Here is a 14,417-nt window from a genome sequence, read left to right as displayed (position 1 = left end):
CTTGGACGTGGGCCCAGGTGACAGTGATTAAAGGAATGGCAGATCCCCAGTCACCATGAGTCAGGTGCAACTTCATGATGCATATGATTCGGAAACTAGATTTTCCATTTCCAGAGGGAAATACTAGTGATTGTTTTGAAGCAAAGGTAATGTTTTAAAGTTTTAGGTAAATATACATTGATCGCTGTATTGAATGCACTTGGTTGTTGTCATGACACTGAATGTGCAATTTGTTTTCAATCGGCTGCATCTGAAACCTAAAGCAGTCCGTGAGTTTCAGACATGCTTTCAAATCATCATATGGCATGTCTTATTATCTAGAACAAATTCAAGAGCGCTTTACACACCAAAAAAATAAAAATGTTCATATGTTCAGACTTCTTATGTCATTTTGCATCTGTCAAATAAGACCAAGTAAATGATTTTTGTTGTGTAGACCTAACCAAGCAAATATTTAGTGAGTGCAATGCATATTTCTTATAAGAAAAGCATTTGTGCATTTGAAATTAATTTGCCGCCTTATTTATTTTTCACTTTCCTCCACTGCCAAACCACACACACAGGACTGTGAGTTATCATTGCCTTCAAAAACTGGCCAGATGGTGGCCAGGGTCTCACTACAACAGGGGTCTCCAGCTTTATTTCATTCTGGAGCTTCTTTTTAAAAATGAAAGTGGCTGAGAGCTACGATGTTATTCAGTACTTAAATCTCCTAAATAATGTATCAATCCAAACTGTTATACATGGCGTTGTTAAAATGTGCTGGAAATATTTAAGAAGAATTGATACTCAGACTGAAATAATTTTTATGACAAAAGCCAACAAATACAATTAGCAGCACAATGCACTTTTTATTTGCCTAAACACTGAAATAAAACATTTACAAATCATGGTCAGATTTTAAACGAACAAAAAAATATTCATGTGCTACGTTCAAATAAAGTTTTGACCATTTTTTAAATAAAATTATAATATCAGCCTTTAATTTATTTATTTTTTAATAAAAGGATGAGTCAGAATGATAAATAAAATTGTATCTGCTCCATAAACCATTCTATAAGCTAATTTGCATTCTAAAAATCTCAAAACTTCTGATAATAATAGTAGGCTATTTTCCATCTACCGATTAAAGGTGGCATACAACGTAAATGTTTTATAAGGTTTTTGAACACAGTTGTATGGCCTCGGTGTGTGAAAACAACCAGCCTATAATGGCAAAAATACACCCAATCATTGTTTTATAATTACAAAATATCATAAACCGTCTCTCCAGTCGAGCAGTTCCAGACTATGACGACATAGTCGATAAAAGTCCCACATTGTGATATAAAGTCAGCGCCAAAGAGCCACTGAAAGTGTTGGGGTGCACCAACGAACATAGGAGTCTCCATAGACCGCTGAGGACAGGTGGTTAACTTTCTTTTTCGAATGAAATATCCCGAAAAAAAAACTTAAAAGTCCTATAATTTGTGCTAACATTTTACACCGGACTCGAATGCCTCACAAACGAGGGTCACTTCAGCGCTGGAGTTGTGCAAAGGTTTCTTCTGAAAGAGGGATCGATACCAATGCTTTGTGCACAAACGTCCAGACTCCAGACAAAGTAAGCCTCACGCATCATATTTTGTTTTCCAAAAAAGCTTCTTGGCTCTCTGTAAGGGTAATGTTGCTAAAGCTACCATTTTCTTCGCCTGTTTTCACTAATGCTGCCTTCAAGTGCTTCCAGAATGATCGTGAATAAGAATGTGGTAGCTAAGATTTGATTGCGAGTCCGACTCTAACCATTAGGCCACGACTTCCGGTTTCACATTGAAGACATTCGGTTTTCTTTCATGGGGAGTCATGGCCTGATGGTTAGAGAGTCGGACTCCCAATCGAAAGGTTGTGAGTTCGAGTTTCGGGCCGGCAGGAATTGTGGGTGGGGGGGAGTGCATGTACAGCGCTCTCTCCACCTTCAATAACATGACTTAGGTGCCCTTGAGCAAGGCATCGAACCCCCAACTGCTCCCCGGGCGCCGCAGCATAAATGGCTGCCCACTGCTCCGGGTGTGTGTTCACAGTGTGTGTGTGTGTTTGTGTGTGTGTGTGTGTGCACTTTGGATGGGTTAAAAGCAGAGCATGAATTCTGAGTATGGGTCACCATACTTGGCTGAATGTCATGTCACTTTCACTTTTAAAATTTTTTTTTATAAAACACTTAAAGCGTTTTTTATAAAAACACTTTAAGAATCTGAAAAACGTTTTTCCCACTATAAAGAAGTGGAATGGAAAAGTTCTGTGGATGTTAAAGGTTCTTCTTGGATTTGTCGATCCCAATAAAGAACATTTATTTAAGAGTGTATGTTTGATTATATTTCATATATTGTCACATTAGTACAACAACTGACTTCTCTTGTTAAATGCTCTGGCATGATCAGAGGTTACGTGTTATTGAACAAGGCTCATGGAAAAGACGTGCTGATTCAGAGGCCATGGCCAAGACATTTGGCTGTTGTGTGTATCTTTCTCCACCCCTCAGCTGTTAATCCTGCTCTGTTTTTCCCCACTGTCCAGTGTGTGATTTCTTACACAGTGACCTCTGCTGAAAGAAAGAGGCGGCAGACATGGGGAGAAAATAAAGGTCAGGTTTTGTGGGATTTTTTGTGAAGTGCCAATAGAGAGTTTGCTTCTATTTGTATTATCACGATTATGCTTTTTTTTGTGCTCCCAGCAGACGTGATCAAAGAGCAGGGGCTTAGGCCAACTTACTATTCAACTCATCAGAGATCAGAAAGAGCTCTAGACCCCAGACTCAGACATTAATCAGTTTAAATGCTCAATCTCAGCTTCTCACCATTTCAACTAATTACCAAAAAAAATAAAATTATATATATATATATATAAATTCAGTTAACAAACCGATCATATCAAAAATTATTACAGTTTAAATATAACTGTTATAAAATATTTTATATATATATATATATATATATATATATATATATATATATATTGTGATGGCTTTATTTTCAGTAGTTGTTGCAAAGTTAAAAACAAATGCTGCACATGGATGATTTTTTGATGAACAGTTTACATTAGAATTACTTTTATTTCTTGATCAGTTTAATGTATCTATTTAATAAATTAACTATAATTCATTTTAAAACAGTTTGAATTTGATTATCCCTTAAAATCCATATTTAAAACTGTTTCACTTGCTGTTCTGATGTGCATTTTGAAAAGATTTAATAATATAATAATAATGCTAACACTTTATTTGAACACCTAATTCTCACTATTAAAGCTGCAGTCTGTAACTTTTGACGCTCTAGCGGTTAATAAATAGAACTGCTTGCGTGTTGCGGAAGGACATTGTAGCCGGAGCTACTTCTCTCTGTTTATGTCTATGAAGAATCACAAAGGTACTGGGTTACTCCGCCGCGGTACCCCTGAAGCAATCTAAAATAGTCCGAATATAAACACTTATTATAGGTGTACCCTAGTGATTCAGCACAGGCTAAAAACACGGTTTGGAAAATGGTTTCATGGTGTACTCGCTTATTATATACATTTTGTATACTTTGAACACAAAAAAGTTACGGACCGCAGCTCTGATTGGTTGTTTCTTTACCGGGAGCGGTAGAGAGCGGGTTTAGATTGCTTCAGGGGTACCGCGGCGGAGTAACCCAGTACCTTTTATCAATAGTGAATATGTGTTCCTTTTTCTAAGTTTTACCATAATAGTAAATTCAGAAAATAAAATAATAATAATAATAATAAAATCCTCCTGTTCAATATGAGGATTAAAAGTCTGTCAGTATCACCTTTTCTATTAAATAATTTCAGATTTAGAGAACAACTAATTATTCACCAACATTTAATTACATTATATTGTCCATTTCATGGTATGTCTTTGTTGTGTGGATTTATATATATATATATATAATATTTTTTTAAATACTAACAGTTTGTCCCACAGTCATTGTTAATGGAGTCTGCCTGTAGAAAATTACTGTACTTAATAATGGAACAGAGGGATGATTTGGAAAAAAGCTATTAGTTTCTTCTTTCACTTGTCTTAGCCATTCTTTTCATTTCGCTTGCATATTAATAGAAGTAGACGTGGGTGATAATTGATACTTCACAAAAAGCTCTACTATACTTTATGAAAGCAGAGACCTGACAGCCTGCATTCTAGGGCTCTGAAGAACTCATCATGGAGATAAATGGAAATTTATCTCACGTGCTATTCAAATATATTCATATTCGCTGTTTATATTTCTGTTTCTCAAAGAGCATTCTTGGAAACATAAACAGCAGTTCTGCCTGTGTGTGTGTGTGTGTGATTGTTTTTTTAATGAATCTGTCACTCTGACTTTATAGAGTTAAAGATCTTCCCATCAAAGGCTGTAAAGACCTCAGGCTGAGACTTAAAACAAAGCTATGAATCTCCCATATAAACACTCAGCAAGATACCAGAGGTAAACTAACCCTCTCAAATGTTTACATATTTTATTTGCAGAACGGAATAAGAATTAGCCATTAATCGGCTAAAGAATCAGTAAACACAAATGACTTAAATCCTTCTTGACACAAACATTCAACTTTTACAGTAATGGCAAGTTTTGGACAAAAGCAAATTGTCATTCTTTTTACACTAATACACATACATTTAAACTCAGATTTGACTAAAAAACTGTATGAGTCATACAGAGATTATGCTCTTTTCATACAGGCGGCTGAACTCTAATAGGGCAGGTCATAATCATATCATTTTAACAGCACTAAATTTTGTCCAGATTTCGAAGTGACAAAAATGTATTATAATGAGAAAGACTTGCCAAACTGCAAGATAGTTGAATCTTCTTGATGCAGGACCACTGGGGGTCTCCTCTCTTAGCTGTTTTGTTTAGACATTGCACAAATGGCTTACAGAAATAATTTATTGAGAATGATAATTGTTTTCTGTGTTCATACAGCTGCACTGAGTGATTCTCTTTCATATATCCTGTTGGGCTCGCAGATTGCACAGCTGTTATGTCATGATACAGTCAGTAGTGTTTCTGATGAAGTCAAATCCACTCTCATTGTCTTCAACACAAAGAGATGAATGAGATTCTAAGGCCTGGAGAAAAGCAGAATCAAATGCTCACGATTGCCAGGTTATGTAGCGTTTTGTTTATGTGTGTGATTATGTACCACTTCCCCCGACATGACTAAATATTAATCTCGTGGTGTGTGATGTGACATCAGCAGAGTTTGTGCTGAATACACATGATTTATTGGTGTCTGATAAATCTGAAGTTTTCAGAAATGAATGGTTGAGATGCATCATTCATTGTAAGAGCTAAGAGAAGTCAGGAATATTCCAGGTTCAGTACAAGTTAGACTCAGGGTAATGTTGACTGCTTTAAAAAATATTTTGACTTGTCTCTCCTTTTCTTTAAAAAATACAAATACTGCAAAAACCTGGTTTAAGTTGAGGCACTTTGCAATAGAAGTGAATGGGGCCAATCTCAGTACTCACTGTTAATAGTAAAACGCAAATAATGTGTGTTAACAGGTTTTTAGAGTGAAAAACAAAAATCACTTGTTGTTAACCTTTTCTGTGTACAATTACAGTGTAACCATGTCTAAAAGTGATCATTTAAACTGCTTCAACTGAACAACTAATGTGAAAGCTTATATTAAATTATAAATTTCACAGTTCTGCTTCCAAATCACTCAAAAAATGGGCCCCTATTCACTGCCATTGTAAGTGCCTCACCGTAAACTGGATATTAGCCTTTTGAACATTATGCCACAAATGATGTCAACTGAATTTAACTGAAAATATTCCTTTAAATTATCTCTTTGTAATTTCTCAATTCCCAAACAATAACACGCAAATTTGGTCACAGAATCCAACAAATATCAAAGTTCCAATATCATAAATCGGTAAAGAGAGACCACAGCAAACAATTTCATAAATATATATCTGATTGAAATTGCTAAACAAAACAACATCACTAGACTGTCATCTCTTGATCAGTAGCAAATGAAATGGAATGATTGTCAGAATGAAACTTGAAATATGTATAAACACTGTATGACATAATCGACTCTTTTATAACAACCTTTATACTCACAAATCAAATTAACTCACCGTTTTGTTGTTTTCAGACTCAAGATGAAAAATGCAATCGGTAGTTTCTTTGCACCTAATTATCATTCAGATAATAAATAATGTGTGAGATTCATGTTACATTTTGAAACCCCTACAGATTAAAATATTATTTGAAGACATTGCCTTATGGTTAAAAATCAATTATTCCCCATAAATGATGCTACTGAATACAGAAAGGCCAAATATTTGATATGTCATAATTATGCATGTTCTGCATAAAACACACAAATGTTTATTTATAAAAACTATGGGTTATACAATTCCTTAATAATCATATTAAGACATATGATTTGTTAAATGTTTTAGTACTTGTAATTTTTCCTTTATACCGTTATTTTAAGACCCATTAGGAAGATTTCTCACAGTCCTAAATACTTTAACGATGGAACATTAAAACTATGTACATTTATCCAAATCAGCTTAGTGTTATAGTCGTTTTTTGTCTGAATAGTCAGAAAGGAGAGCATATGTTAGGAGCAAACTAAGGACATTTTTCAGTCCTGCACCTGTAGAGGCTGATGTTTAGAGGATGTGACACTGGCTATGCCAGAAATATCCTCAACTGCTGTCTGAGCTTCCACACCCTCAGGCCAGATCAAACCGCATTTTAGTCACAAAAGTCAATTACACTGAATGTGATTAGCTATGAAGTTAAACCTTTAAACTGAAATGCCAAATGAAGATGCCTGCTCTTATTGGGAATCAGACATATGCCTTAGATTTGCTGAGGCGAGTATGATGAGTTTATGCTTTAAATAGCAAAGAATACTTGAGATGTGTGCTTGAGATTAAATATCCATGTGTAAAAACAAGCAAATTATAAACAGGGTCATATAAAACTATCATCTATAAGCCATATTTTATGTGCAGTGTAGAAGCAGGTGGAGTTTGTACACATGGACACAATTACAAAGAGATGAAAAGACTGCCAAAATAAAAATAGTATTATTATTTTTTTCTGAAAGCACAGTAGTTTTTCAGGTGACATCTCCAATATAAGCAATAGACACTTTAAAAACATGAGCAAGAAATGTAGCTTTTTGACTTCAAACTTATAACTGTAGCTCAAACAAGCTTAACGACTGGCTGTATTTACACCATGATAAATCAATTTCACTTTAGACTAAAACAATTACATGGTAAATACCAAGTCCAAGATACTGACACAACTCACAATGGATGACCCAACTGTCACAATTTCACCTCAAACCTGTTGAAACACAACACACTATTTACAGTTAAACATCTCTTGTAAATAAAAGTACAGTGTTGTAATCCAAAATAACAAAAATAAACATTTCGTACAGAAAAAAAAGACAAGATTGTGTCCAGAATGGTGTTGTATTGAATACATAAATTCACATTGTTAGGAAACGTGAGCATTCCTATACTGTAAATGTGAGCTTTAAACTACAAGGAATTTAATTTTTATTTAACAGTAACTGATGCATTTATAAAGAATATTTTCATTGTAGTTGCACATGTGCATTTGATATCTTTGTGAGTTGGTACTGCATTCTTGTGACAGGCGATGCAGACTCTGTGACAGCTGTCATCACATACACCCCAGACATGACTGATTTGAGCCAAGAGGGTCTTGTTATCCCCACAGTTGTCCAGTCTACACACGCTTAAGTATACTGAACATGGGAGTGCTGTTCTGCATTTAGTTTCAGAAAACACCAAAGTATATATGAGGACATCATTTCTTCAGGCAGAGCAAGATGGGTTGCTTTGATTTAAAAATAAAAATAAAAATCTTTTTTGCAAACCTACAGCATATGTACGGTATATGTTTGTTTGTCTGCATGTATGTATCACTTGCAGTTCAAAATTTTGTGTGTGTATATATATAACAGTGGAAACCTATATATAAATATATATCTAAATTGAGCTTTAGATATAAATGTTTTATTCAGAGAACAATTTATTTTGATCAGTAGATCTAAAGTTCTAAATTTTCGTTTCTTATTTTCAGCCTAAATCAGTCAGTCCCAAAAGTAATTTGTGGTCAAATAGAGGCAAGTGAAGAAAAGTGGATTATTGATCACTAGTTGAAAACGTGAAGTGAATTTGGTGCATTCGTGAGAGGTGGATTTTGGTTTCCAAGAGGAAATGCACTTACTGGCAAAGTAGCACTCCAGAACTCTGAAAAGATGCCTTGAAATCAGACTTGATAAATGCAATCTGCACTCTGAAACACGGGAGCTTATTTAATATATAGTTTTTCTGTTGTTTTTGTTTAGAGAATACATTTTTGTGCATATCTATGCACAGGTTTATGAATTTGCTTTTAAGCGGTCCTAAAATTGTCCATGTTGTTCATCTTTTTCCTCCACACCCCCTTTCACAACAAAGAAGAGGCAGAGAAGTGCAGCTGCAAAAACAATAATGCAGTCCGGAGTCTCGCAAGACTGATTAAAAGCTATTTTCAAATGCGAAATAACTGTCAGACAGATCTTTGTATCCTCCTTTGACATTTCACCACCATCAGGCACAGAAGAACTTTCCTTTGTTCAGAGATGGATGAGTGTAGCCTGTCCTCTGGAGGATACGTTTCCCAGTGGCTTTAGAGAGACACTCGGCGACCCACAAATCAACACATCTTTTGGTTTTTTGCACAGTAACTTGTTTTATTTGTGGCCACAAGCCCAAAAACGATGTGAGAGGAGCTTGACACTAGCAGCTTTAGAATGACGTTTTAAAAAACGCATCCCATGTCTGTATTTTTTTACGATTCAGCTCGCAGAAGCAGAGCTGCAGAGAATATAAACAAAAGCCTTGAGTAATATTTCAACAGAAACAGCTTCGCCAACACACGGGCTTTGAACGTTCTGGTGTCAACACTTAAGTGCTGTCTGAGTTGGGGGAGTTTGCAAACGTTCAGTCAGTGTTTCTTCACCGTAGTCTCCAGTTTGATTGAATCACTTCTTTCCCAGGATTATCTTTTTTCTCCAAATGTTTATGCGTATGTCTCGCCCGTCTTGAGGGCCACTAGCTCGGAGTCTTCTGTTTGTTTACCATTCAAGTGTTCACTATTGCAGTCGTGATGGTACATGAAGGTGGGCACCTCAGTGATGGAGGTGGCGGTGTAGGAGGTGGATCTCGTGGAGCAGTGCTCGCGTCGACGCTGACCCCACTGGGCTTTATATTGCATCCACTGCCTTTTCAGAGTTCCCTGGACCTGCAGTCAAACATGTAACAATCTGTTAAAAATGTAACTTTTAACTCATAACTTATTTAAAATCTTCAGAGTAAATTGTTCACTGATTATAATAACATCTACCTATGCTATAATACATCATACAGAGATTGAGGTTGTATGATTGAGGTTAAATATTTTTGAAAATGCTCTTATGCTCACCAAGGCAAGGCTGCATTTATTTGATAAAAATACATTATAATGGGAATATTGTTAAAGATTGTTACTTTTAATATATTGTAAATTGTCACTTATTTCGATGGAATTTTAAGATGTTTTTTTAGCAGTTATTACAGTCTTCAGTGTCAAATAAACCTTCAGAAATCATTCTAACATGCTGATTTGATGTTCAAGAACCATTTATTATTATTATCATCAATGTAATGCATGTAATAATGTAATAATAAATAAACCATAATAGATTTTTTACAGGATTCTTTAATGAATAGAAAGTTTAAAAGAGCATTTTTTTTTTAATGAAAATATTTTGTAATATGTTTTTTATACTGTCACTTTTGATCGATTTATTATGTCCTTATTTAAAAAAGAAAAAGAAAAGACCCCAAATTTTTCAACAGTAATATGATTCTGACTGCCCTAGAGAATCTGACAGTGGAATAAGTTTGGATGTGTACTGTAATTGGACACAGCTATAGTCATTTTTCCTTGTGCTGAGACGTCTCATCAGTCACAACATTCTTTGAGTCTTTGTAGTTTTATTATAACCTTCCTTGAGGGCCAACTTGATTTAAACACAGTCTGTGATCGTTTGCTACATTCAATATACAACTATATTATATTTTTCAAACATTATATAATCAGCTGCTATTTTATTTAACATTTAACAAATTCAGGTAGCAGGTTTTTAGTTTAACATCTGTTTTTATTTGGTAACATCTGGAATCCTAGAACTCAGGACGCTGTGAAAAGTGTGATTTGACATCAGTCTGTGCATCAGTTACTTTAATGAGAAAAGCTACTTGCACTTAAATGTATTTTGACTTTTAATTGAGTAACAATTGAATGTAAATAATGTTTTTGGTTTTAGCCTCTGTGGGCAGTATATTTAATGCATTTAGAGAATGTGGGAATTATATTACTCCATTATTATCATAACCAAATTTGATGTCCAATTACCGCTCTGTGTATTTTAAACACCGAACAAAGAGGGATATTGGATCAGGCACAAATTTAGAGGAGACGGGAGCACAGTGGAAGGACATTAGAATAGAACGAACCATTCCGCTGAGGTAAACAAACATCACCACAAAGAAAAGATTATTCTGTTTCAGTGCCCCTTTCTTGTCCTGAAACAGGATCTGTGTTTAGGACACATCCAAATAGTTTGTAGACACGCTGATGTGAGCTGGCTGCTCATGCATAGGCTAATAATTGACCCATTTTCCAGGCCCAGAAATAATTCAGCATGTTTAAAACATGACTTACACATAGGCGGATGAAAGGCGCTAATTCATTCCATTCAAGATTGTGCCAGGAACCTCATGCTGTGTATTCTAATGAAACGGTCTCATCATTGTTTTGGTTTTGTCATGCATAAGTGCTCTAAGTCTGTTTTCCTCAAGTCTGGTAAATGTATTTTGACGTGCTTGTTGGTATTTACTGCAGCTTAATAGTCTTTTCATGCACCCCCTCGCTTCGAGAGAAACATTGAAAGTGTCTGGCTTTTAAATAGTTTGGTGAATGTGAAAATACACGTCGTGAGAAACGTCTCCCATCTTTTGCGACTATGAACAACCCTTGAGATAACTATATAAGCGCCAGTAGTAAAGGGGAAGTCGTGGCCTAATGGAAAGAGAGTCGGACTTCCAATCGAAAGGTTGTGAGTTCGAGTCTCGGGCCGGCAGGAATTGTAGGTGGGGGGAGTGCATGTACAGCGCTCTCTCCACCTTCAATACCATGACTGAGGTGCCCTTGAGCAAGGCATCGAACCCCCAACTGCTCCCCGGGCGCCGCAGCATAAAATGGCTGCCCACTGCTCCGGGTGTGTGTTCACAGTATGTGTGTGCGCGTGTTCACTGCTGTGTGTGTGCACTTCGGATGGGTTAAATGCAAAGCATGAATTCTGAGTATGGGTCAACATACTTGGCTGAATGTCACGTCACTATCTTTCTGTTTCACTTTCTGTATAATGCCAGAGATAAAGTCTTAATCAGGTGATTCAAAAATGTTTAGGCTTAAATTTTTTTTAAATAAATTTAACAAAGAAAATGTTCATCCATTTGGATTACAGTTTAACTAATATATTCAATGTTATACATATTTGTAAGTGATACATAAATGAAACAAGTAAGATTTCTGCCCGGCTAAGATTTCGGCTAGCTTTGGAACAAGCAATATTCAAGTAGTTCAAATTTATGAGATTGAAAGAAATTTGATTTATTGATGATAAATATGTAACCTGATTATTGTTTATTTAAAACACAGCCAAAAATACATTGTATGGGTCAAAATATTTGTTTTTTTCTTTTATGCCAAAAATCATTAGGATATTAAGTAAAGATCATGTTCCATGAAGATATTTTGCAAATTTCCTACCGCAAATATATCAAAACTTATTTTTTGTTTAGTAATATGCATTACTAAGAATTATATTAAGATTATTAGTTAAGACACATAGACTGTAACCAGTGTTGTGCCTGAACGTGTTCATTGAACGATAGTTCATGAACTCGTTCATATTTTGGGCGAACGTGAACTGAACGTGCTGTATTAATGCCTGATGAACGTTACTGTGAACTCGTTCATTCTGGTGTCTGTGAACGGCACGCTCTCTCAGGTTAACTTCGTTCAGTAGGGTGCCAGATTTCTATAGAGTCTTCCAGGCGAAAACCCGGCTAAAACACACCGTAAACGGGTCTTAATAGCGGAAAAACACCCAACCTGGCAACACCAGCCACCAGTGTCGCACCGCCGTCCGCCGCATGCGTGACGCGTCATCAAAAAAAAAACAGCAAACGACAGCACGTAGCAAGAAGGCGTATGATCATTTAAAAGAATTTTATGATGTTTATGACAAGGTCGGTGAGAATGGGAGACAAAGCATTAAAGCAACAATGGGGAATTGCTGTCCCCTCAATGCTAATATAAACCCTGGTTGGATAAGGATTCAAAATTGGATATGAAGATGAAATCTCACGCATAGCTTTATTGTTAAAACTGATAAAATAATTGCTGTCTGTGATTCTATATGGGCTGTGGCAATAATTTTGAAAAATAATAGCTCGCAGCAACGTATGGAAAAAAAGAACTATGAACTAGTTCATTTTTGGAACTGTGAACTTTAGTTCAAAATTTTGTAGTTTGAACTATGAACTGAACTAGTTCATTTTAAAATTTGTGAATTGAACTTTGAACTAGTTCATGTAGAAAGTGAACTTTCCCAACACTGACTGTAACTCCCTACAGTTGTTATCAAACTATCCTTAAAAGCATTAAAAGTCACCAGTCATATCATGTTTCCTTTCTGACAGATCATGGAGGAAAGTGACATCAACCATGTCTGAATCAATGTGTCAGTTGCACAACATGGCCAGGTATTCAACCAGAAACTGTCAGAACGCCTGACTGACTTCCTGAATACCAGCCACCAACATTTTGGTGTTTTGACAAAACGTCAAGCTATCCTAAAGGTCACGTCCTTCATGCAGGGGGCGATTTTCCTTAAATGTAGCCTCCTTTATAAGGATGACAGGCCTTATTTTGACATTAATATAATGTAGCAAGTAATTGTGACATTATTTAGTCACCCAAATGTCACATCAAATCTGAATGATGTATTCTAAGTCATGTGAAGGCATTTGATAGTTTTTATCAAAAAAGGATTGAAAACTATAGTTTTTCACTCATAATCTGAGATATCTCTATAATGTCTTACTCCATTCCACATATTCAGTTTGGCGACTCATGTTTAGTTGCAATACATGTGAAAAGCAATTCCATTCGACATCACACTTTTTTTAAATAGTCTTTTTAAATTGGGGTTTATGATGTTGCATGGAAAATAATAATATATTAATATTCTTCAAAAACTTTAAACTGAATGGCATAAGGGTAAGTAGCTTGTTTCTGCCATTGGATAAAATAAAAATAAATTACTTAAAAAATAATAATTGCAAGATGTAAGCTCATAGATATAAATATAAACACATATGTCTGAGAAAATGATGATATAAAGCAAGAATTGTGAGATAAAAAGTCATTATTTATTTATCCCGTAGTTCATATTTAGTGATTCAGAAAAAAATACAAATAAAAAATCTGAACTGTGAGATATAAAGTTGCAAGTACCCTGTTTTTTTATTATTATTATTCCTTTTCAGAAACAAGCTTCCATAGTAAATAATGCCATGATTTTAGTGAAATATGCCTTTATGTACTACAATGATTTTGTTCAATCTGCTTACCTCTCCATTGAAAAAGCAGAATATGGTTGCCACTAGCAATCCCTTGCAAAATAGAAAATACAAAAGCGTTATCAATCATTTTGAGATGTCTTTGACAAGTAAAATGAGTTAACGTTCAGTCTGAGTTACCTGGTAATTCATTAATATGTGCATGATGTAATCGTATATCTCTCCTGCCAAGCGGTTCTCTGGCCGCCAAGGGAAGATGACAAACTGAATGCCCAATAAGGGCACCAGAATGAGGGTGGCCCTCACCGCCTTCATATACATGTTAGACTCAGCTCGATGCGTATCTCTCAGTTTGGTCACCAAGACCCGTACTATGTTCAGCAGAAAGAATAAATTGACCTACAACATAAAAAGAAAAAGAAAACATAAAAATTAACTGTGATGTTCTCCAAATAGTCCTTAACTAACATGCTCTATTTAGATTTTAATTTCACACAGCGTTGCCACCATTAAGCTTGATTAACTGTGAATGAACAAAGCCATTGACTCGATAATCCAATTTTAACAGTAAAGCACTTTAATGAGATGTTAAACGCGATATTTGTCATTTTGAACATGACACTGCATTAAAAGTTTTTCTCAACATTAAGCATACTTAAGTTTTTTTTCCATGATAGAAATTTATTATTCAGAAACC

The 14,417-nt window shown here is 35.4% G+C and overlaps 1 protein-coding gene across 3 annotated transcripts in view; it reads right to left on the bottom strand.

Annotated features, from left to right (window-relative positions):
• Positions 1-7,079: 7,079 nt before the first annotated feature.
• Positions 7,080-14,417, bottom strand: part of LOC132104289 (calcitonin gene-related peptide type 1 receptor-like) — a 67,830-nt gene continuing 60,492 nt past the window's right edge. For all 3 annotated transcript variants that reach the window (XM_059509647.1, XM_059509648.1, XM_059509650.1), the window contains exons 14-16: positions 13,901-14,119; positions 13,772-13,813; positions 7,080-9,329 (exon numbers count right to left, since the gene is read on the bottom strand). In XM_059509647.1, the coding sequence (XP_059365630.1) occupies positions 9,108-9,329; positions 13,772-13,813; positions 13,901-14,119 (483 nt within the window). In that variant the 3' untranslated portion in view covers positions 7,080-9,107. The remainder of the gene's footprint in view (positions 9,330-13,771; positions 13,814-13,900; positions 14,120-14,417) is intronic.

Source organism: Carassius carassius, chromosome 25 (assembly GCF_963082965.1).
Source record: "Carassius carassius chromosome 25, fCarCar2.1, whole genome shotgun sequence".
NCBI classification, from domain to species: Eukaryota; Metazoa; Chordata; class Actinopteri; order Cypriniformes; family Cyprinidae; genus Carassius; species Carassius carassius.
This window is presented reverse-complemented; position numbering and strand designations above follow the sequence as displayed.